Source organism: Entelurus aequoreus, linkage group LG08, assembly GCF_033978785.1.
Source record: "Entelurus aequoreus isolate RoL-2023_Sb linkage group LG08, RoL_Eaeq_v1.1, whole genome shotgun sequence".
Classification (NCBI taxonomy): Eukaryota; Metazoa; Chordata; class Actinopteri; order Syngnathiformes; family Syngnathidae; genus Entelurus; species Entelurus aequoreus.
This window is the reverse complement of record NC_084738.1, coordinates 4,230,549-4,253,353: the sequence shown is the minus strand read 5'-3', so window position 1 is coordinate 4,253,353 and position 22,805 is coordinate 4,230,549. Positions and strand designations below refer to the sequence as shown.

At 40.4% G+C, this 22,805-nt stretch overlaps 1 protein-coding gene across 2 annotated transcripts in view; it reads left to right on the top strand.

Annotated features, from left to right (window-relative positions):
* Window positions 1–22,805, top strand: part of LOC133655326 (disintegrin and metalloproteinase domain-containing protein 12-like) — a 221,493-nt gene that overhangs the window by 45,354 nt on the left and 153,334 nt on the right. For both annotated transcript variants that reach the window (XR_009826981.1, XM_062055353.1), the window contains exons 2-3: window positions 3,926–4,038; window positions 19,335–19,408. Coding sequence is in view for 1 of the 2 variants with exons in the window: in XM_062055353.1 (XP_061911337.1) it covers window positions 3,926–4,038; window positions 19,335–19,408 (187 nt within the window). In the remaining variant the exon portion in view is untranslated. The remainder of the gene's footprint in view (window positions 1–3,925; window positions 4,039–19,334; window positions 19,409–22,805) is intronic.

Sequence of the window (22,805 nt, the reverse complement as noted above, 5' to 3'; positions counted from 1 at the left end):
CTTTCGTGGCCGGCCGCCACAAATAAATGAATGTGTGGGAAACACTGGTATAGAGCTATAGACATGCAATTGGTATCAATAAAAAAATGTGTTCGATATGTTCGGTTGGGAGAAACCGGATGTTGCAACGGGTCAGGGGTTAGTTGCATGAACAAAGGCTCTCTGGTAACCGGGCAACTGATCAGTGGGCGTGATTGTTGTCTCGCGGTTGAGAGGAAGTAAAAATGAGAGCGAAAAAGTTGTGGAAAGGCACCTTTTTTTGGGAACGGACCGTAGTCAGATCAGTGTGGTCTGTAAATTACTGTATTTTTCGGACTACAAGGCGCACTTAAAATCCTTTCATTTTCTCAAAAACGGACAGTGCGCCTTATAACCCTAGTATGCGGAATAATTCTGGCTGTGCTTACCGACCTCCAAGCAATTTTATTTGGTACATGATGTAATGGTGAGTGTGACCAGTAGATGGCAGTCACACATAAGAGATACGTGTAGACTGCAATATGACGCCAGTAAATAACAACAAAACTTTATATGTTCCATTGAGAATAACGAACATTACACACGGCGCTCAAAAATCTGAAAAAATGTTTCATTATGACTTTGAAGCCGCACCGCTTGATAGATTGTCGGCCCGTTACGGCTACCGTAGTCAGAGATACAAGTATTACTATGGTGTGTGTATAAGGACTGCAAAATGGCACCTATTAGCAGACATATTATCTGGCATTTTGTTTCACAATATTATGCAAAACCAACTTTTCTTACCTTCTGGTACCTGCTGATCTGTATTTGGGATCTGCATAAGTCCTGAAAAAGTGCGCGAGTCCGCCTTTGTAGTCCGTGCCGACACCTTAGTCGATAAGCTTCTTCTTTTTCTCTATCTTCTTGTAATGGGACATACATCCTCCGCTGTTGCCATTTCTAATATAAAGTAGTGTAAAGCTCTTACTTATGTCTGTCAGTAAACTCGCCATGAAAGCACTAAAACATACCGGTATAGTGAGTTCCTCATTATTCACCCAAGTAACTTTTGTTATTAGAGTGTTACGTGTCAGAGTTTGTAGTTGACGAACCCCAAGATGCAGAGATGATGGCAGGCATTGAACGAGAAAACATGATTTAATTCAGCTCTATAGCAAAAAACAAACAAAAGGGAACAAACAAAAGGCGCGCACAAGGCGGAGAACAAACTAGGCTATAAACTAAAATAGCACAAAGGCTAACTGTGGACAAGAAACAAAAACACTTACCGTGACACGAAGGAACTATGACTAAAGCGGAGTGGACAAAAGTAGATAGAGCTACAACGACAAATAGGTAGAAGTGACAAGTGACAAGTATTCTAATGACAATGATACACCAGTGACTGGAGGGCAGGACAGGTTTAAATAGCAGCTGGCTGACTGGCACCAGGTGTGGCCAGGTGCCAATCAGCCACAGCTGAGGGGACAAAACACTCAGGGAACATAATCAGGAAATGAAGACAAAATAAAAGCACTGACAGGAAGCTAAGACAAACGCAGAGGAAAAACTAAAACATAGCCAAACTGTCCGGGACAAGCCTGACATTACGGTTCCATTGTCGTATTTCACGCTTCATAATGCGCCACACATTTTCAATGGGAGACAAGTCTGGACTACAGGCAGGCCAGTCTAGTACCCGCACTCTTTTACTATGAAGCCACGCTGTTGTAACACGTCGCTTGGTTTCTGGGTGTTGTTGATAAATAGCTTTCGTGTAAAGTTCTAACTTATATCTCGCTAACGAAGCGCTAAAAACATACCGGTGTAGTGAGTTTACATTATTCACCCAAGGAACTTTAGTTATTAGAGAATTCCGGTCGGACGGTTTTTCACGGGACACATTTCGGGTGTTGTTGTTGCACTAGTGAGCCACAGATGAGGACATGCTGCGTCGTTATTGATTGAAGTAAAGTCTGAATGTCATTAAAACAGTTAGCTCCATCTTTTGACACTTCTTCCACTCCCGTCCTTGCACGCTACACCGCTACAACAAAGATGACGGGGAGAAGACGCTGTCGAGGGTGAGTCACGTAAATAAGACCGCCCACAAAACGGCGCATCCTGAAGCGACTGTTTAGAAAGCGGCTTGAAGATGATCTGTAAAACATCATCTATGCAACATTTTGACCAAAGAACCACCATTACATGTTATGTAGACCACAAGGAAGTGTTTTATATTTAGAAAAAAAATCATAATAATATGACTCCTTTAATGCGCCTTATCATCTGGTGCGTCTTTTGTATGAAAAAAGACCTGAATAGACCTGTATGGCTGTTGACCAAGCGCTTTATAATCCAGTGAGCCCTATTGTTCAGAAAATACGGTATGTAAGGTGCTCGTCCCCACCAAGACCGGCCTAGTGGTTACTAGTGTCCGCCCTGAGATCAGTAGGCTGTGAGTTCAAACCCCGGCCGAGTCATACCAAAGACTATAAAAATGGGAGCCATTACCTCTCTGCTTGGAACTCAGCATCAAGGGTTGGAATTGGGGGGTTAAATCATCAAAAATGATTCCCGGGCGCGGCCACTGCTGCTGCTCACTGCTCCCCTCACCTCCCAGGGGGTGATCAAGGGTGATGGGTCAAATGCAGAGAATAATTTCGCCACACCTAGTGTGTGTGTGTGACAATCATTGGCACTTTAACTTTTAACACCACACCACGTTAGCCGTGCTCACCCTTTAGAGCACGTCCGTACGTTCCTGGCACTAAACCTGCAGAAAGTTGTTCTTCTCAGGTTTCTCTATGTTTATATTTTCACACTTTGCACTATTTTGTTACACTTTATTATTTCTTACATATTCCTTATTTTTGCACCTCCATTTTAAGAGTTTATTAAGTGTTTGATTTGATGATACTTTTTTTTTTTTTTTACATTGAGTGTAGAGATGTCCGATAATGGCTTTTTTGCCAATATCCGATATTCCGATATTGTCCAACTCTTAATTACCGATTCCGATATCAACCGATACCGATATATACAGTCGTGGAATGAACACATTATTACGCCTAATTTTGTTGTGATGCCCCGCTGGATGCATTAAACAACGTAACAAGGTTTTCCAAAATAAATCAACTCAAATTATAGAAAAAAAATGCCAACATGGCACTGCCATATTTATTATCGAAGTCACAAAGTGCATTATTTTTTTTAACATGCCTCAAAACAGCAGCTTGGAATTTGGGACATGCTCTCCCTGAGAGAGCATGAGGAGGTTGAGGTGGACGGGGTTGGGGGGGGGGGGGGCGGGGTTTCGATTAGGGGACAGCGGGGGTGTATATTGTAGTGTCCCGGAAGAGTTAGTGCTGCAAGGGGTTCTGGGTATTTGTCCTGTTGTGTTTATGTTGTGTTACGGTGCGGATGTTCTCCCGAAATGTGTTTGTCATTCTTGTTTGGTGTGGTTTTAAGTGTGGCGCATATTTGTAACAGTGTTAAAGTTGTTTATACGGTCACCCTCAGTGTGACCTGTATGGCTGTTGACCAAGTATGCCTTGCATTTACTTGTGTGTGTGAATAGCCGTAGATATTATGTGACTGGGCCGGCACGTCCGTGTACACAGCGGCGTTTTAAAAAGTCATAAATTGTACTTTTTTAAAAGCGATACCGATAATTTTACATTTTAAAGAATTTATCGGCCATCTCTAATTGAGTGTTTTCCATGTTTTTTTTTTACATTTTTTTTCTTTTCTGCCTTGAGAGCTGAGGGTATTATAATCAGAGGAAAGTCACATTTGAAATAAAAATTTTTACATTTAACATTTTCGATTAGTCCTTATTTTCGATAGGTCATAAAAAAAAAAAAATCAATAATTATTCCAATCAACCGATATCGTGATACAGTTTTCAACTCTAATTTCAAATAAGCAGATGCAGACCTTTTTCTCTGTTCTTCCTCCACAGGGAGTCCCAGCGTTCAACACAGACCCACTGCCAAACTGAAACACTACCAGACCACGGTACCGCTTCAGCTGGTCGGACAAGACTGGAAACCGATCCACCAGATCCAGTCCCAGGTGAGGGGAAAAAAAAACACAAGTTGGTTTAGTCAACTTTTAAAATGAATCTATGAGGTTGTGAGTGTGTTTGCCAACATGGAGCTGGAATACAATCATTTTACCCTGCGCCTGCAGCTTTAATGCTAATGAGCCGTGTTTGGCCACGCCTACACTGCTGCATAACTGGTTAATTGGTTCTGTGACAAAACAGCATCACCCGTTAAATCAAATTGATATCAATTTAATTGGTGCGTGTCCCTTCAAAAACAACATAATTTTAACATGTGACATGCCTTTTTAAAAGAAATGGAACCTTTTAGATAAGAAATATTGAATGAAAAAAACAATACAATGTATTACAAACTATAGTAGTTTTATGAAGTAATGTAATAATAATGTACAGCATCTATGTCGTAGAATTTCTGACCTTTTGACCTATATTTCTTGTCTTTTAAGAATGTCCGCTCATTTTCAATTCTCTTGTATTTTGTGCCATTGAATGGACCAGTTGTGGGACAAAAGTGAATATTAAGTCGTGCCAACCTGTCTACAGAAGGTGTTGACTGTCTAAAGGATTCGAGTTGTTATGGAACAGATAGGGAAAACAACAAGACATTGACGCATTTAGATAACAAACAATGACGCACAAGAGACATATAAAAAATGGCAGAACACCGGAACTGGACAGTGATTTTGGCTTGTGTGTGTCTTGTTTACTCCGGAGTAACATGTGGTCTGTCTGCACGGCCAACTTAATTCAACCTGCACTTCTGATAATGGGTAAATAAATTTGTTGTACTAAACTACTTTTGTTGCCTGTTTAAGCTTCGGACAATCCACTACATCTACAAAACCCAAACCCAGTGAAGTTGGCACGTTGTGTAAATGATGAATAAAAACAGAACACAATGATTTGCAAATCCTTTTCAACTTATATTCAATTGAATAGACTGCAAAGACAAGATATTTAACGTACGAACGTTATCATGGACGCCCCTGCTTATTTCAGCAAGACGATGCCAAGCCACGTGTTACATCAACGTGGCTTCGTAGTAAAAGAATGCGTGTACTAGACCGGCCTGCCTGTAGTCCAGACCTGTCTCCCATTGAAAATGTGTGGCGCATTATGAAGCCTAAAATAGCACAGCAGAGACCCCCGGACTGTTGAACAACTTAAGCTGTACATCAAGCAAGAATGGGAAAGAATTCCACCTGAAAAGCTTCAAAAATGTGTCTCCTCAGTTCCCAAACCTTTACTGAGTGTTGTTAAAAGGAAAGGCCATGTAACACACTGGTAAAAATGCCCCTGTGACAACTTTTTTGCAATGTGTTGCTGCCATTAAATTCTAAATTAATGATTATTTGCACACAAAAAAATAGTTTCTTGGGCCTTTGCAGTCTATTCAATTGTATATAAGTTGAAAAGGATTTGCAAATCATTGTATTCTGTTTTTATTTACCATTTACACAACGTGCCAACTTCACTTCAAGAGCGGACTTCTTTGGTGTCTATGTCAAACACACCATCATCAGCATCTAGAAATATTTTCATGGATAAATATCCACCGTTTAGATATTATTTTAACATCCTTGGCTGGCGTTACTCACTTTCTCAGTTCAATTTGTTAGAAAAACTAAGTTATGTGGATTTTTCCGTAAGCTAATGCTAGTGAGTAAGACTGGATGTTTCGGACATTCGCCACACCAACTGGCGTTGGGGAAACGTGTAACTCACTTTTTTTGCTTGTAACTAAAAGCATAACTATTGGCCTAAAGACCGCTCCTATCCCCAAGACCTGGGTGCTCATAAACAGACCCCGTGTACATACATTACTGGTAGAACATCATTAAAAAGGAACTTGTGCATAACACGGCACCTTTGACTAAAGGCTACAACACCACGGAGCCATCAGGGACACACATTTTTCAACAAATCCAGTATTTTCTCTTTCGGGTGTTATCCCTAAAACCTAAAGAAAGCCGCAGATCAGTTTAGCAGAGGTGAACTGGAGTGCTCATTTGAATAAAAAGCCAAACATTGCAGCGCCATGCACATTTCCTCAAGTTGCAGGGAGATACTGTCTGAGATCTGGAGTGTCCTGCTTCCACATCCACTCGGGATCCTAGTCTAGACCAGTGGTCCCCAACCTTTTTGTAACTGCGGACCGGTCAACGCTTGAAAATTTGTCCCACGGACTGGGGGGAGGTATGGTATTTTATTTTTTTATTTTTTTTTGTCATAAAAAATACAATCATGTGTGCTTACGGACTGTATCCCTGCAGACTGTATGGATCTATATCAGGGGTCACCAACGCGGTGCCCGCGGGCACCAGGTAGCCCGTAAGGACCAGATGAGTAGCCCGCCGGCCTGTTCTAAAAATAGCTCAAATAGCAGCACTTACCAGTGAGCTGCCTCTATTTTTTAAATTGTATTTATTTACTAGCAAGCTGGTCTCACTTTGCCCGACATTTTTAATTCTAAGAGAGACAAAACTCAAATAGAATTTGAAAATCCAAGAAAATATTTTAAAGACTTGGTCTTCACTTGTTTAAATAAATTCATTAATTTTTTTACTTTGCTTCTTATAACTTTCAGAAAGACAATTTTAGAGAAAAAATAGAACCTTAAAAATGATTTTAGGATTTTTAAACACATATACCTTTTTACCTTTTAAATTCCTTCCTCTTCTTCCCTGACAATTTAAATCAATGTTCAAGTAAAAAAAAATGTTTATTATTGTAAAGAATAATAAATACATTTTAATTTAATTCTTCATTTTAGCTTCTGTTTTTTCGACAAAGAATATTTGTGAAATATTTCTTCAAACTTATTATGATTAAATTCAAAAAAATTATTCTGGCAAATCTAGAAAATCTGTAGAATCAAATTTAAATCTTATTTCAAAGTCTTTTGAATTTCTTTTAAAAATGTTGTTCTGGAAAATCTAGAAGAAATAATGATTTGTCTTTGTTAGAAATATAGCTTGGTCCAATTTGTTATATATTCTAACAAAGTGCAGATTTAAAACATGTCATCAAAATTCTAAAATTAATCTTAATCAGGAAAAATTACTAATGATGTTCCATTAAAAGATTCGAATTAGCTAGTTTTTCTCTTCTTTTTTTCGGTTGAATTTTGAATTTTAAAGAGTCGAAATTGAAAATAAACTATGTTTCAAAATTTAATTGTCATTTTTTTCGTGTTTTCTCTTCTTTTAAACCGTTCAATTAAGAGTAAATATCATTAATTATTAATAATAACATAGAGTTAAAAGTAAATTGAGCAAATTGGCTATTTCTGGCAATTTATTTAAGTGTGTATCAAACTGGTAGCCCTTCGCATTAATCACTACCCAAGAAGTAGCTCTTGCTTTCAAAAAGGTTGGTGACCCCTGCTCTATATTGATATATAATGTAGGAAGCAGAATATTAATAATAGAAAGAAACAACCCTTTTGTGTGAATGAGTGTAAATGGGGGAGGGAGGTTTTTTGGGTTGGTGCACTAATTGTAAGTGTATCTTGTGTTTTTTATGTTGAATTAATAAAATAAAAAAAATACAAAATAAAAATATTTTTTTATTTTTTTTAATTTCTTGTGCGGCCCGGTACCAATCAATCCACGGACCGGTACCGGGCCGTGGCCCGGTGGTTGGGGACCACTGCTCTAGACCAGTGGTCCCCAACCTTTTTGTAGCTGCGGACCGGTCAACGCTTGAAAATTTGTCCCACGGACCGGTGGGGGGGGGGGGTATTTAAAAAAAAAAAAAAATTTTTTTTTTTTTTTTTTTACATAAATAAATACAATCATGCTTACGGACTGTATCCTTGCAGACTGTATTGCCTTATATTGATATATAATGTATATATTGTGTTTTTTATGTTAATTTCATTAAAAAAAAAAAAAAAAAAAATTTTTATTTTTATTTTTTATTTTTTATAATTTCTTGTGCGGCCCGGTGGTTGGGGACCACTGCTCTAGACCACAGGTTTCAAACTCAAGGCCCGGGGGCCCAGATGTTTACCGCCTCTTCATTTTATTTGGCCCTCGAAAGCCTGCAAATATGTATCAATAAAGTACTGTAACTTTTCTTACTAAACGTATTCTTTCTTAAAAAAAAAAAATTACTCCATACATCTTCACTATTGTCTAATTAGGGAAAAATATATGATCAAACATTCAAACCATTTTTTAAATAGAAATAAATACTAACAATAATGATTTCAAAGCAAGTTATCCATGAAATTGTGCAATGTAAAAGTAGCAATAGATTTCATGGTAAAATTGTGAAATTGATTGTGGTTTTTACAGCATTTTTCTCTAAATGAAAAAAAACAGTACTTTTTTTTTTTTTTTACTGTAATAAACTGTGGTGCCGTTTTGGCATTTACAGTAATACACCGAAAAATCTACAGTTGTTGATTTGCGGTGAAAACAAACAGACTGGCAGCTCAGGTGCCAAAATTTTACTGTAAAATTGCAGTTTTTTTAAATTTACAGTAAAAAAAAACTAATGTAAATTTTACAGTAAAATTCTGGCAACTGAGCTGCCTTTTTTTTTTTTTTTTTACCATAACAACAGCAGTACTTTTTTTCCATTTACAGTAATATACACTACATTTGGAGGTGAAATTATTGCAATTTACCATATTTTTTTTTACATTTTTGGTTTTTAAAAACATCTACTAATAAAATGCATTAAAATTATGTAATAATAGTATTCACTGTTAGAATACTGTTATTACACAATTTTAATAATAGTATTATAATTGTGTAATAATACTATTACACAATTTTAATACTGGGGGCAAACATACAGTCGTAGTCGAAAGTTTAGATACACTTGTAAACATAATGTGATGGCTGTCTTGAGTTTCCAGTAATTTCTACAACTCTTATGTTGTGACCAACATACTTGTTGTTTAGTTCTTTTATGAATTTATTAGGGGTCTACTGAAAATGTGAGCAAATGTGCTGGGTCAAAAGTATACATACAGCAATGTTAATATTTGCTTACATGTCCCTTGGCGAGTTTCACTGCAATAAGGCACTTTTGGTAGCTTCTGGTTGAATTTTTGACCACTCCTTTTGACAAAATTGGTGCAGTTCAGCTAAATGTGTTGGTTTTCTGACATGGACTTGTTTCTTCAGCATTGTCCACACGTTTAAAGGCCTACTGAAAGCCACTACTACCGACCACGCAGTCTGATAGTTTATATATCAATGATGAAATCTTAACATTGCAACACATGCCAATACGGCCGGGTTAACTTATAAAGTGACATTTAAAACTTCCCGGGAAATATCCGGCTGAAACGTCGCGGTATGATGACGTATGCGCGTGACGAAGTCAGAGTAACGGAAGTTATGTTACCCGTAGAATCCTATACAAATAGCTCTGTTTTCATTTCATAATTCCACAGTATTCTGGACATCTTTTGCAATTTGTTTAATGAACAATGAAGGCTGCAAAGAAGACAGTTGTAGGTGGGATCGGTGTATTAGCAGCGGACTACAGCAACACAACCAGGAGGACTTTGTTGGAGCGCTAGCCGCCGACCTCACCTTGACTTCCTACGTCTCCGGGCCGCCAAACGCATCGGGTGAAGTCCTTCGTCCTTCTGCCGATCGCTGGAACGCAGGTGAGCACGGGTGTTGATGAGTAGATGAGGGCTGGCTGGCGTAGGTGGAAAGCTAATGTTTTTAGCATAGCTCTGTGAGGTCCCGTTGCTAAGTTGCTAAGTTAGCTTCAATGGCGTCGTTAGCACAGCATTGTTAACCTTCACCAGGCTGGAAAGCATTAACCGTGTATTTACATGTCCACGGTTTAACAGTATTGTTGATTTTCTATCTATCCTTCCAGTCAGGGGTTTATTTTTTTGTTTCTATATGCAGTTAAAGCACGATGCTATCACGTTAGCTCGTAGCTAAAGCATTTCGCCGATGTATTGTCGTGGAGATAAAAGGCACTGAATGTCCATTTCGCGTTCTCGACTCTCATTTTCAAGAGGATATAGTATCCCAGGTGGTTTAAAATACAAATCTGTGATCCACAATAGAAAAAGGAGAGAGTGTGGAATCCAATGAGCCAGCTTGTACCTAAGTTACGGTCAGAGCGAAAAAAGATACGTCCATCACTGCCTCTCAAGTCATTCACTGTAACGTTCCTCATCCACGAATCTTTCATCCTCGCTCAAATTAATGGGGTAATCGTCACTCTCTCGCTCCATTGTAAACAACGGGGAATTGTGAGGAATACTAGCTCCTGTGACGTCACGCTACTTCCGCTACAGGCAAGGCTTTTTTTTTATCAGCGAGCAAAAGTTGCGAACTTTATCGTCGATTTTCTCTACTAAATCCTTTCAGCAAAAATATGGCAATATCGCGAAATGATCAAGTATGACACATAGAATGGATCTGCTATTCCCGTTTAAATAAAAAAAAATCATTTCAGTAGGCCTTTAAGTCAGGGCTTTGGGAAGGCCATTCTAAAACCTTCATTCTAGCCTGATTTAGCCATTCCTTTACCACTTTTGACGTGTGTTTGGAGTCATCGTCCTGTTGGAACACCCAACTGCGCCCAAGACCCAACCTCCGGGCCGATGATCTTAGGTTGTCCTGAAGAATTTGGAGGTAATCCTCCTTTTAATTGTCCCATTTAAAGCACTAGTTAGTTGCATTGGCAGCCAAACAGGCCCAGAGCATAATACTACCACCACCATGCTTGGCGGTAGGAATTATGTTCCTGGGATTAAAGGCCTCACCTTTTCTCCTCCAAACATATTGCTGGGTATTGTGGCCAAACAGCTCCATTTTTTGTTTCATATGACATCACATGGACAAAGATAAGGAAAGTTCTGTGGTATGTATACTTCTGACCCAGCAGATTTGCTCACCTTTTCAGTAGACCCATTATAAATTAATAAAAGAACCAAACTTCATGAATGTTTTTTGGTGACCAACAAGTATGTGCTCCAATCTCTCTATCACAGAAAAATAAGAGTTGCAGAAATGATTGGAAACTCAAGACAGCCATGACATGATGTTCGATACAAGTGTATGTCAACTTTTGACCGCGACTATAACTGCGAAAACGACTTTGACACCTCTGCTCTCGACATTCCTGTCTGTTTGGCGGGGTGATGGATGACTGAACCCAGAGCGCTTCCTCTTGTCGGCGCTGACCCGGAATGAACCGCAGGTGTGATCGGCGCTGCCGCTTCATTTTAGAAAGAGACGAGCTCTGTCTCGGTTTGACTTTCTCTAGCGCCGTCCTGAGCCTGCTGGTGGCGCCGTCACCGCCGAGTGGAAAAGCATACAAAGCTTAATCCTCTCAAAAGACGGCAAAAAGCGGCCCCGGCGAGGATTTCCCAGCGCTCGTCAATAGAAAAACCCTCGTCTGTGTGGCGTTTCCCCACAAAGCAGGGTGGCGGGTTTAAGTTCTACGCGCGTGCATTGTCGTTGTTTTGTTTGTCTTAAAGTGCGGTTTGCCACGAGTGGCGTTAAATACCCGAAGATTTGCTGCGCTCCGCTCGGCTTGGCTGCGCTGACGCTGATAAGCGTTCACGTTGTTTTCTTCATTGGCGGCGACCCCAAAAATGTACTTTAAGTGCGATCCAAAGTGAAATCACTGCCAGCTGGACATGCTTAAATCATCATCGGCATGCTTTAATGCAAATGTACAGCAGCAGTCAGGAGTGAGGAGACGCCCTGTCAGTCAGGAATATGGGGAAGAGTCTCCAAACTTTTGATCGGCACTATCGAGTACTCTGTTGATATCAAGGTAGTCAAAAGTCCACACTGCACACCCACTTCTCTACCAGTCTTGTTCATACGTTCCCATGTAAAAGCAAGACGTTAAAGGCCTACTGAAATGAGATTTTCTTATCTAAACGGGGATAGCAGATCCATTCTATGTGTCGTACTTGATCATTTCGCGATATTGCCATATTTTTGCTGAAAGGATTTAGTATAGAACATCAACGATAAAGTTCGCAACTTTTGGTCGCTGATAAAAAAAAGAAGCCTTGCCTGTACCGGAAGTAGCGTGACGTCACAGGTTGAGGAGCTCCTCACATCTGCACATTGTTTACACCAGCAGCGAGACCGAGAAAGCGACGATTACCCCATTAATTTGAGCGAGGATGAAAGATTCGTGGATGAGGAAAGTGAGAGTGAAGGATTAGAGTGCAGTGCAGGACGCCAGAGTGTATCTTTTTTCGCTCTGACCGTAACTTGGGTACAAGCTGGCTCATTGGATTCCACACTTTCTCCTTTTTCTATTGTGGAACACGGATTTGTATTTTAAACCACCTGGGATACTATATCCTCTTGAAAATGAGAGTCGAGAACGCGAAATGGACATCCACAGTGACTTTTATCTCCACGACAATACATCGGCGAAACACTTTAGCTTCGGAGCTAACGTGATAGCATCGTGCTCAACTGCGGCTAGAAACAGAAGAAACATGCCCCTGACTGGAAGGATAGACAGAAGATCAACAATACTATTATTACTTGTACTATCAGGAGACACCGAACCAAACCCTGGACCTGTAACCACACGGTTAATGCTGTCCAGCCTGGCGAAGCCTAGCAATGCTGTTGCTAACGACGCCATTGAAGCTAACTTAGCGACAGGACCTCGACAGAGCTATGCTAAAAACATTAGCTCTCCACCTACGCCAGCCCTCATCTGCTCATCAACACCCGTGCTCACCTGCGTTCCAGCGATCGACGGCGCGACAAATGACTTCACCCGATCATCGGTGCGGTCGGCGGCTAGCGTCGGATAGCGCGTCTGCTATCCGACTCAAAGTCCTCCTGGTTGTGTTGGTGTAGCCAGCCGCTAATACACCGATCCCACCTACAGCTTTCTTCTTTGCAGTCTCCATTGTTCATTAAACAAATTGCAAAAGATTCACCAACACAGATGTCCAGAATACTGTGGAATTATGTGGTAAAAACAGACGACTACCGTGCTATTCCAAAATGTCTGCTTCAACCCGTGACGTCACACGCAAACGTCATCATACCGAGAAGTTTTCAGCCGGATATTTCGCGGGAAATGTAAAATGTCACTTTATAAGTTAACCCGGCCGTATTGGCATGTGTTGCAATGTTAAGATTTCATCATTGATATATAAACTATCAGACTGCGTGGTCGCTAGTAGTGGCTTTCAGTAGGCCTTTGAGACCCCTATTGATCTTGAAATGACACCTACAGACTAGGGTTCCAATATTTTGGTACCGGTACCAAAATGTATTTTGGTACGTTTCGGTATTTTTCAGTACTTTTCTAAATAAAGGGGATAACAAAAAATGTCATTATTGGCTTTATTTTAACAAAAAATCTTAGGGTACATTAAACATATGTTTCTTAGTTTGTCCTTACATAAAATAGTGAACATACGAGACAACTAAAAATCATCTTTTTATATGATGTACTTAGTCCATAAGTACACAAACGTGTACTTCATGTTTAGTGACATGCTAATTTTTATTTTTACACTTTTTTTTTCCAAATTCCATTGTATGTTATACTCTTCTGACACCACCAGATGGCAGTATAAGTGTCCACATAAGTGGCCATAAGACCCCAATTCAGTAGTGTACACAATTTTGGAAATAAGAGCTAAAAGGTGCTGTCCACATATGTGGCCACTAAGTCTTTAGAGGTTAAGGTAGTTAAAGGTCCACACTGCACTCACACTTCTCTACCAGTCTTATTTATATGTTCACAGAGTACTCCTGTATGTAAAAGCAAGGGGTTAAGAACCCTATAGATCTTGAAATGACACCTACAGACTAGGGTTGTCCCGATACCAATATTTTGGTAGCGGTACCAAAATTTATTTTGGTACTTTTCAGTACTTTTGTAAACAAAGGGAACCACAAAAAATGTCATTAATGGCTTTATTTTAACAACAAATCTTAGGGTACATCAAACATATGTTTCTTATTGCAAGTTTGTCCTTACATAAAATAGTGAACATACGAGACAACTTGTCTTTTATTAGCAAGTAAGCAAACAAAGGCTCCTAATTTAGCTGCTGACATATGCAGTAACATATTGTATCATTTATCTACCTATTATTTTGTCAACATTATTAAGGACAAGTGGTAGAAAATAGATTATTAACCTCTTAAGGCCCAAGCCGTTTGTTTACATGCTTTCTTGTATTTCTCTTTGCTATTTGGGCCTATTGGACCCTAATTAGAATAAAAACTAAAAATCATCTTTTTATATGATGTACTTAGTCCATAAGTACACAAACGTGTACTTCATGTGTAGTGACATGCTAATTTTTATTTTTACACTTTTTTTTTTCCAAATTCCATTGTATGTTATACTCTTCTGACACCACCAGATGGCAGTATAAGTGTCCACATAAGTGGCCATAAGACCCCAATTCAGTAGTGTACACAATTTTGGAAATAAGAGCTAAAAGGTGCTGTCCACATATGTGGCCACTAAGCTTTTAGAGGTTAAGGTAGTTAAAGGTCCACACTGCACACCCACTTCTCTACCAGTCTTGTTCATACGTTCACATGTAAAAGCAAGACGTTAAAAACCCTATTGATCTTGAAATGACACCTATAGACTAGGGTTCCAATATTTTGGTACCGGTACCAAAATACATTTTGGTACGTTTCGGTATTTTTCAGTACTTTTCTAAATAAAGGGGATAACAAAAAATGTCATTATTGGCTTTTTTTAAACAAAAAATCTTAGGGTACATTAAACATATGTTACAAGACAACTTGTCTTTTATTAATAAGTAAGCAAATAAAGGCTCCTAATTTAGCTGCTGACATATACAGTAACATATTGTGTCATTTATCATTCTATTCTTTTGTCAAAATTAGGACAAGCTGTAAAAATGCATTATTATTATTTTCTTGTTCATTTACTGTTAATATCGGCTTACTTTCTCTTTTAACATGTTCTATCTACACGTCTGTTAAAATGTAATAATCACATATTCTTCTGTTGTTTTGATACTTTACATTAGTTTTGGATGATACCACAAATTTGGGTATCGATCTGATACCAAGTAGTTACAGGATCATACATTGGTCATATTCAAAGTCCTCATGTGTACAGGGACATATTTCCTGAGTTTATAAACATAATAGACATTTTAAAAAAACGAAATAATATTTTGTGATGCTAAAAAATATAGATGTAATCATAGTAGTATCGACTAGATACGCTCCTGTACTTGGTATCATTACAGTGGATGTCAGGTGTAGATCCACCTTTGCGTTTGTTTACATTGTGACGCCGGTGAGCTACGGTGTGTAGTGAAGCATGGTTAGCTATTCCTCGTCCTGCAGGGATGATACTTGTAAGAAACGTACTTTATTTGTCGCCATGGAGACGAAGATTAGTGATTTAGTTTTCCAATGTTGTAGAATAACTATTACATTTAAACATTTCTGTCAATGAAGATTTGCGTCAGCCTGCGACACGTACTCCTTTTGATAGTAGGCTATTATAGCTAAAATAGACACTTTCGTCAGTGTTTTTTAACCACTGTGCCGCCGCGGCACACTAGTGTGCCGTGAGATACAGTCTGGTGTGCCGTGGGAGATTATCTAATTTCACGTATTTGGTTAAAAATATTTTTTGCAAACCAGTAATTATAGTCTGCAAATGATGTGTTGTTGTTGAGTGTCGGTGCTGTCTAGAGCTCGGCAGAGTAACCGTGTAATACTCTTCCATATCAGTAGGTGGCAGCCGGTAGTTAATTGCTTTGTAGATGTTGGAAACAGCGGGAGGCAGTGTGCAGGTAAAAAGGTGTCGAATGCTTAAACCAAAAATAAACAAAAGGTGAGTGCCCCTAAGAAAAGGCATTGAAGCTTAGGGAAGGCTATGCAGAACGAAACTAAAATTTAACTGGCTACAAAGTAAACAAAAACAGAATGCTGGACGACAGCAAAGACTTACTGTGGAGCAAAGGCGGCGTCCACAATGTACATCCGTATATGACATGACAATCAACAATGTCCCCACAAAGAAGGATAAAAACAACTGAAATATTATTGATTGCTAAAACAAAGTAGATGCGGAAATATCGCTCCAAGGAAGACATGAAACTGCTACAGAAAAATACCAAAAAAAGAGAAAAAGACACCAAAATGGGAGCGCAGGACAAGCATTAAAACACTACACACAGGAAAACAGCAAAAAACTCAAAATAAGTCACCTACTTTGAGACAAGAGCTACAGTGATGCATGCTTGGTTATGGTTTAAAGTCATATCCAACAATTGCGACAACGACTTTTTAAAGGCCTACTGAAATTTTTTTTTTTTATTTAAACGGGGATAGCAGATCCATTCTATGTGTCATAATTGATCATTTCGCGATATTGCCATATTTTTGCTGAAAGGATTTAGTATAGAACAACGTCGATAAAGTTAGCAACTTTTGGTCTCTGATTAAAAAAAAACCTTGCCCCTACCGGAAGTAGCGTGATGACGTTGTCAGTTGTTCACTCCCTCATATTTTCCTATTGTTTTCAACGCAGCTAGAGCTATTCGGACCATTACCCCATTAATTTGAGCGAGGATGAAAGATTCGTGGACGAGGAACGTTAGAGTGACGGACTAGAATGCAGTGAAATACATATTTTTTTTCGCTCTGACCGTAACTTAGGTACAAGCTGACTCATTGGATTCCACACTCTCTTCTTTTTCTATTGTGGATCACGGATTTGTATTTTAAACCACCTCGGATACTATATCCTCTTGAAAATGAGAGTCGAGAACCCGAAATGGACATTAACAGTGACTTGTATCTCCACGACAATACATCGACGAAGCTCATTAGCATTAGCTACGAGCTAACGTGATAGCATCTGTCTCAAATGCAGATAGAAACAAAATAAATAAACCCCTGACTGGAAGGATAGACAGAAGATCGACAATAGTATTAAACCATGTACATGTAACTACATGGTTAATAGATCTCAGCCTGGCAAAGCTTAACAATGCTGTTGCTAACGACGCTAAGGCTAACTTAGCAACTTAGCAACCGGACCTCACAGAGCTATGATAAAAACATTAGCGCTCCACCTACGCCAGCCAGCCCTCATCTGCCCAGCTCATCAACACCCGTGCTCACCTGCGTTCCAGCGATCGACGGCGCGACGAAGGACTTCACCCGATCATCCGTGCGATGGCCGGTTAGCATCGGCTAGCGCGTCTGCTGTCCAAGTGAGTAATCCCTGTTGTGTTGCTACAGCCAGTCGCTAATACACCGATCCCACCTACAACGTTCTTTTTTGCAGCCTCCATTGTTCATTAAACAAATTGCAAAAGATTCACCAACACAGATGTCCAGTATGCTGTGGAATTATGAAATGAAAACAGAGCTTTTTTGTATTGTATTCAATGGGGTACCAACACTTCCGGGTCAATGATTGACGTCACGCGCATACTCATCCTCCGAAGGCTTTTTCAATCGGAAGTGTGGCGGGAATTTTAAAATGTCACTTTATAAGTTAACCCGGCCGTATTGGCATGTGTTGCAATGTTAAGATTTCATCATTGATATATAAACTATCAGACTGCGTGGTCGCTAGTAGTGGCTTTCAGTAGGCCTTTAACTGAGTTTCGTTTTTTAATGATTTCTGCTGGTGGTGTGCCTCTGGATTTTTTCAACGCAAACATTTTTGCCTTGGCTCATAAAAGGTTGTAAAACACTGACTTACGTCATGTGTTGCTTTCATTTTAACACTTTCATAACACGGCCATGAGAAAATCCTCAGTGCTGAGCTCTGTAGAACTTGCACCTGGCTCGCTGACAACAAGCTATCCATCCACTTGGGTAAAACAGAATCCATCCTGTTTGGGTCCCACATCAAACTTAAGAGAGTCAATGACTTCACCATAAAAGTAGGTGACAGTGTCATCACCAGGAAAGATGAGGTCACCTACCTAGGTTCCATTGTAGAGGCTAACCTTTCCTGTGATAAAATGGCAACCAAGGTAATCAAAAAGGTTAACCAACGAACGAGATTTCTCTACAGAATTTCCTCTCTGGTCAACAAAAGCACCTTGAGGATTCTGGCGGGAACTCTCGTTCAACCCTTTTTCGATTACGCATGCACCTCCTGGTACCCTAGCACCTCCAAAACCCTCAAATCTAAACTCCAAACATCCCAGAACAAGCTAGTCAGGTTACTTCTAGACCTCCACCCCAGATCCCACCTCACTCCTACCCACTTCTCTAAAGTGGGCTGGCTCAAGGTGGAGGACAGAGTTAAACAACTTGCACTGAGCCTAGTCTATAAAATCCGCTACACCTCCCTGATACCGAAGTACATGTCAAACTACTTCCTTAAATGACCGCCATAACCACAACACCAGGGGGTGCTCCACTAACCACGTTAAACCCAGATTCCGAACTAACAAAGGTCTTAACTCATTCTCTTTCTATGCCACATCAATGTGGAATGCGCTCCCAACAGGTATAAAAGAAAGGGCATCTCTATCCTCCTTCAAAACCGCAATAAAAGTTCACCTCCAGGCAGCTACAACCCTAAACTAACACCCTCCCCGGATTGCTAATAATCAAATGTAAACAATCAAATGCAGATACTTTTTCTTTTTGTAATGCCTTCTGATCTCTCTCTCTCTCTCTCTCTATGTCCACTATTTGATGTCCATATCCCCCCCCCCCCCCCCCCACACCCCTGATTGTAAATAATTAAATAATTCAATGTGATTATCTTGTGTGATGACTGTATTATGATGATAGTATATATGATAGTATATATCTGTATCATGAATCAATTTAAGTGGACCCCGACTTAAACAAGTTGAAAAACTTATTCGGGTGTTACCATTTAGTGGTCAATTGTACGGAATATGTACTTCACTGTGCAACCTACTAATAAAAGTCTCAATCAATCAATCAATCAAAAGCTTTAGATTATTTTTTTTTTTGGTCCAATATGGCTCTTTCAACCGTTTGGGTAATAGACAGACCTCTTCAATGTCTTCGATGGAAATGCACTCCACTTCTCCCAAAAGTCCCCCCCCCCCGAACCGAAGATATTGTCAATTAAGTGGATCCCACAGAGAGCAGTGGACATGTTTGTTTATTAATAATAATAATACACTCTGCGGTCTGTTAGCATTGACACGGCCATGAAATCAGTATGCGGTGCATTCTTCGCTACGGAACTTCAAATTCCGACGTCTTCCTCCGAGCGCTTTGAACAGCGGCACACAATCAGCGTCCCGTCCTCTCAGACGATCCAGAACCTCCAGAACTAATCCGCCTCATGTGTCGCTCCGCAGAGTCACCCCACGTCGTTGAAGCTGCTGATTGAGGCGGAAGGTGAGCGGCTGCTGTTGGCTGTGGACAAAAATGAGTAAGTGTGTACTACTTAGTGTGTGTGTGTGTGTGTGCGTCCTGGAGGCTTTCAAGTGTGTCAGGCTGCTTCTCAATGGGAACATAATAAGACCTCCTTACATTTAGGAAGACTTTTTGTAGACTCGCACAGCTCAGGAGGGGCTTTGTTAGAGCTCTTCAAAACCTCGTCGACCCGTTTTATTTTGTCACGTCAAGGCACTGACAGGTTTTTTTTGCAGTGCGCGTCTGCTCAGGGGACAATTTGTCATCTTTGCAGAGCGACACAAAGGTTGACTGAGTGTGGAAAAAAAAAAAAAGAATAACTTTTTGATTGATGGTGCAATATGTTCCTCACGCAGCCGGGAAGAGGCGGAGCCGTCTGCTCAGTCGTTTCCGAGGCGTATCCCCTCCCCCGTGTGGTCGCGCCGTGTAATTTCCGCCTGCAGAGTGCGGGACGAAAGCTTTCAACGGCGACGAGCGGCACTTTTACGCCTCGCCTACTTTCGACATCACTTTTTTTTCCCTACATTTTGGCAACGCTGCCTTGAAGGTTATGTGCACATTTTGTAGCTGAGACTTGTGTTCATGGTTTCCACACGAGGGGTTGTTGAAGCCCAGACTGTCAGCTGTGGCCTTTAGTCCACATGCAAAATACATTTTAGGTCACTGCTTGTTGACTTTGTGTAGAATTACATCCAAAACCGTCCAATAGAAAAATCTAGTGTTTCCTTCCAGTATAATGTCAGAGCATTCAACTTTATGTTCTATTTATTACCCTTTAATTTACAAATGGCTAACTTTCACTGCTTGTGAAACCTCGCTCCATTGACTTTAAAGGCCTAGTGAAATGATTTTTTTTTATTTAAACGGGAATAGCAGATCCATTCTATGTGTCATACTTGATCATTTCGCGATATTGCCATATTTTTGCTGAAAGGATTTAGTAGAGAAAATCGACGATAAAGTTCGCAACTTTTGCTGGCTGATAAAAAAAAAAAGCCTTGCCTGTAGCGGAAGTAGCGTGACGTCACAGGAGCTAGTATTCCTCACAATTCCCCGTTGTTTACAATGGAGCGAGAGAGATTCGGACCGAGAAAGCGACGATTACCCCATTAATTTGAGCGAGGATGAAAGATTCGGAGATGAGGAACGTTACAGTGAAGGACTAGAGTGCAGTGCAGGACGCATCTTTTTTCGCTCTGACCGTAACTTAGGTACAAGCTGGCTCATTGGATTCCACACTCTCTCCTTTTTCTATTGTGGATCACGGATTTGTATTTTAAACCACCTGGGATACTATATCCTCTTGAAAATGAGAGTCGAGCACGCGAAATGGACATTCAGTGCCTTTTATCTCCACGACAATACATCGGCGAAATGCTTTAGCTACGAGCTAACGTGATAGCATCGTGCTTTAACTGCATATAGAAACAAAAAAATAAACCCCTGACTGGAAGGATAGATAGAAAATCAACAATACTATTAAACCGTGGACATGTAAATACACGGTTAATGCTTTCCAGGCTGGCGAAGGTTAACAATGCTGTGCTAACGACGCCATTGAAGCTAACTTAGCAACTTAGCAACGGGACCTCACAGAGCAATGCTAAAAACATTAGCTCTCCACCTACGCCAGCCAGCCCTCATCTACTCATCAACACCCGTGCTCACCTGCGTTCCAGCGATCGGCAGAAGGACGAAGGACTTCACCCGATGCGTTTGGCGGCCCGGAGACGTAGGAAGTCAAGGTGAGGTCGGCGGCTAGCGCGGCTAGCGCTCCAACAAAGTCCTCCTGGTTGTGTTGCTGTAGTCCGCTGCTAATACACCGATCCCACCTACAACTGTCTTCTTTGCAGCCGTCATTGTTCATTAAACAAATTGCAAAAGATGTCCAGAATACTGTGGAATTATGAAATGAAAACAGAGCTTTTTGTATAGGATTCTACGGGTACCATAACTTCCGTCACTCTGACTTCGTCACGCGCATGCGTCATCATACGCGACGTTTCAGCCGGATATTTCCCGGGAAGTTTTAAATGTCACTTTATAAGTTAACCCGGCCGTATTGGCATGTGTTGCAATGTTAAGATTTCATCATTGATATATAAACTATCAGACTGCGTGGTCGCTAGTAGTGGCTTTCAGTAGGCCTTTAAACACTTTATGTGGAAGGTACAAAACCCAAAACCAGTGAAGTTGGCACGTTGTGTAATTCGTAAATAAAAACAGAATACAATGATTTGCAAATCCTTTTCAACTTATATTCAATTGAATAGACTGCAAAGACAAGATTCTTAATGTTCCAACTGAGAAACGTAATTTTTTTGTTTGCAAATAATCATTAACTTAGAATTTAATGGCAGCAACACATTGCAAAAAAAAGTTGTCACAGGGGCATTTTTACCACTGTGTTACACGGCCTTTCCTTTGAACAACACTCAGTAAAGGTTTGGGAACTGAGGAGACACATTTTTGAAGCTTTTCAGGTGGAATTATTTCCCATTCTTGCTTGATGTACAGCTTAAGTTGTTCAACAGTCCGGGGGTCTCAGTTGTGGTATTTTAGGCTTCATATTGCACCACACATTTTTAATTTCTGGTACCCGCACTTTTTTACTATGAAGCCACACTGTTGAAATAAGCAGGGGCGTCCATGATAACGTTGCTTGGATGGCAACATAAGTTGCTCCAAAACCTGTATGTACCTTTCAGCATTAATGGCGCTTTCACAGATGTGTAAAGTTACCCATGCCTTGGGCACTAATACACCCCCATACCATCACACATGCTGGCTTTTACACTTTGCGCCTAGAACAATCCGGATGGTTCTTTTCCTCTTTGTTCCGGAGGACACGAGGTCTACGGTTCCCGAAAACATTTTGAAATGTGGACTCGTCAGACCGCAGAACACTTTAACACTTTGCATCAGTCCATCTTAGATGAGCTCGGGCCCAGCGAAGCCAGTGGCGTTTCTGGGTGTTGTTGATAAATGGCTTTGGCTTTGCATAGTTTGAACTTGCACTTACAGATGTAGCGACCAACTGTAGTTACTGACAGTGGTTTTCTGAAGTGTTCCTGAGCCCATGTGGTGATATCCTTTACACACTGATGTCGGTTTTTGATGGGGGATCGAAGTTCACAGGCATTGGTTTTCAGCCTTGCGTACGTGCAGATTCTCTGAACCTTTTAGATAGTGAATTCCCTAAATTCCTTGCAATAGCTGGTTGAGAAATGTTGTTCTTAAACTATTTGCGCACGCATTTGTTGACAAAGTGGTGACCCTCGCCCCCATCCTTGTTTGTGAATGACTGAGCATTTCATGGAAGCTGCTTTTATACCCAATCATGGCACCCACCTGTTCCCAATTAGCCTGTTCACCTGTGGGATGCTCCAAATAAGTGTTTGATGAGCATTCCT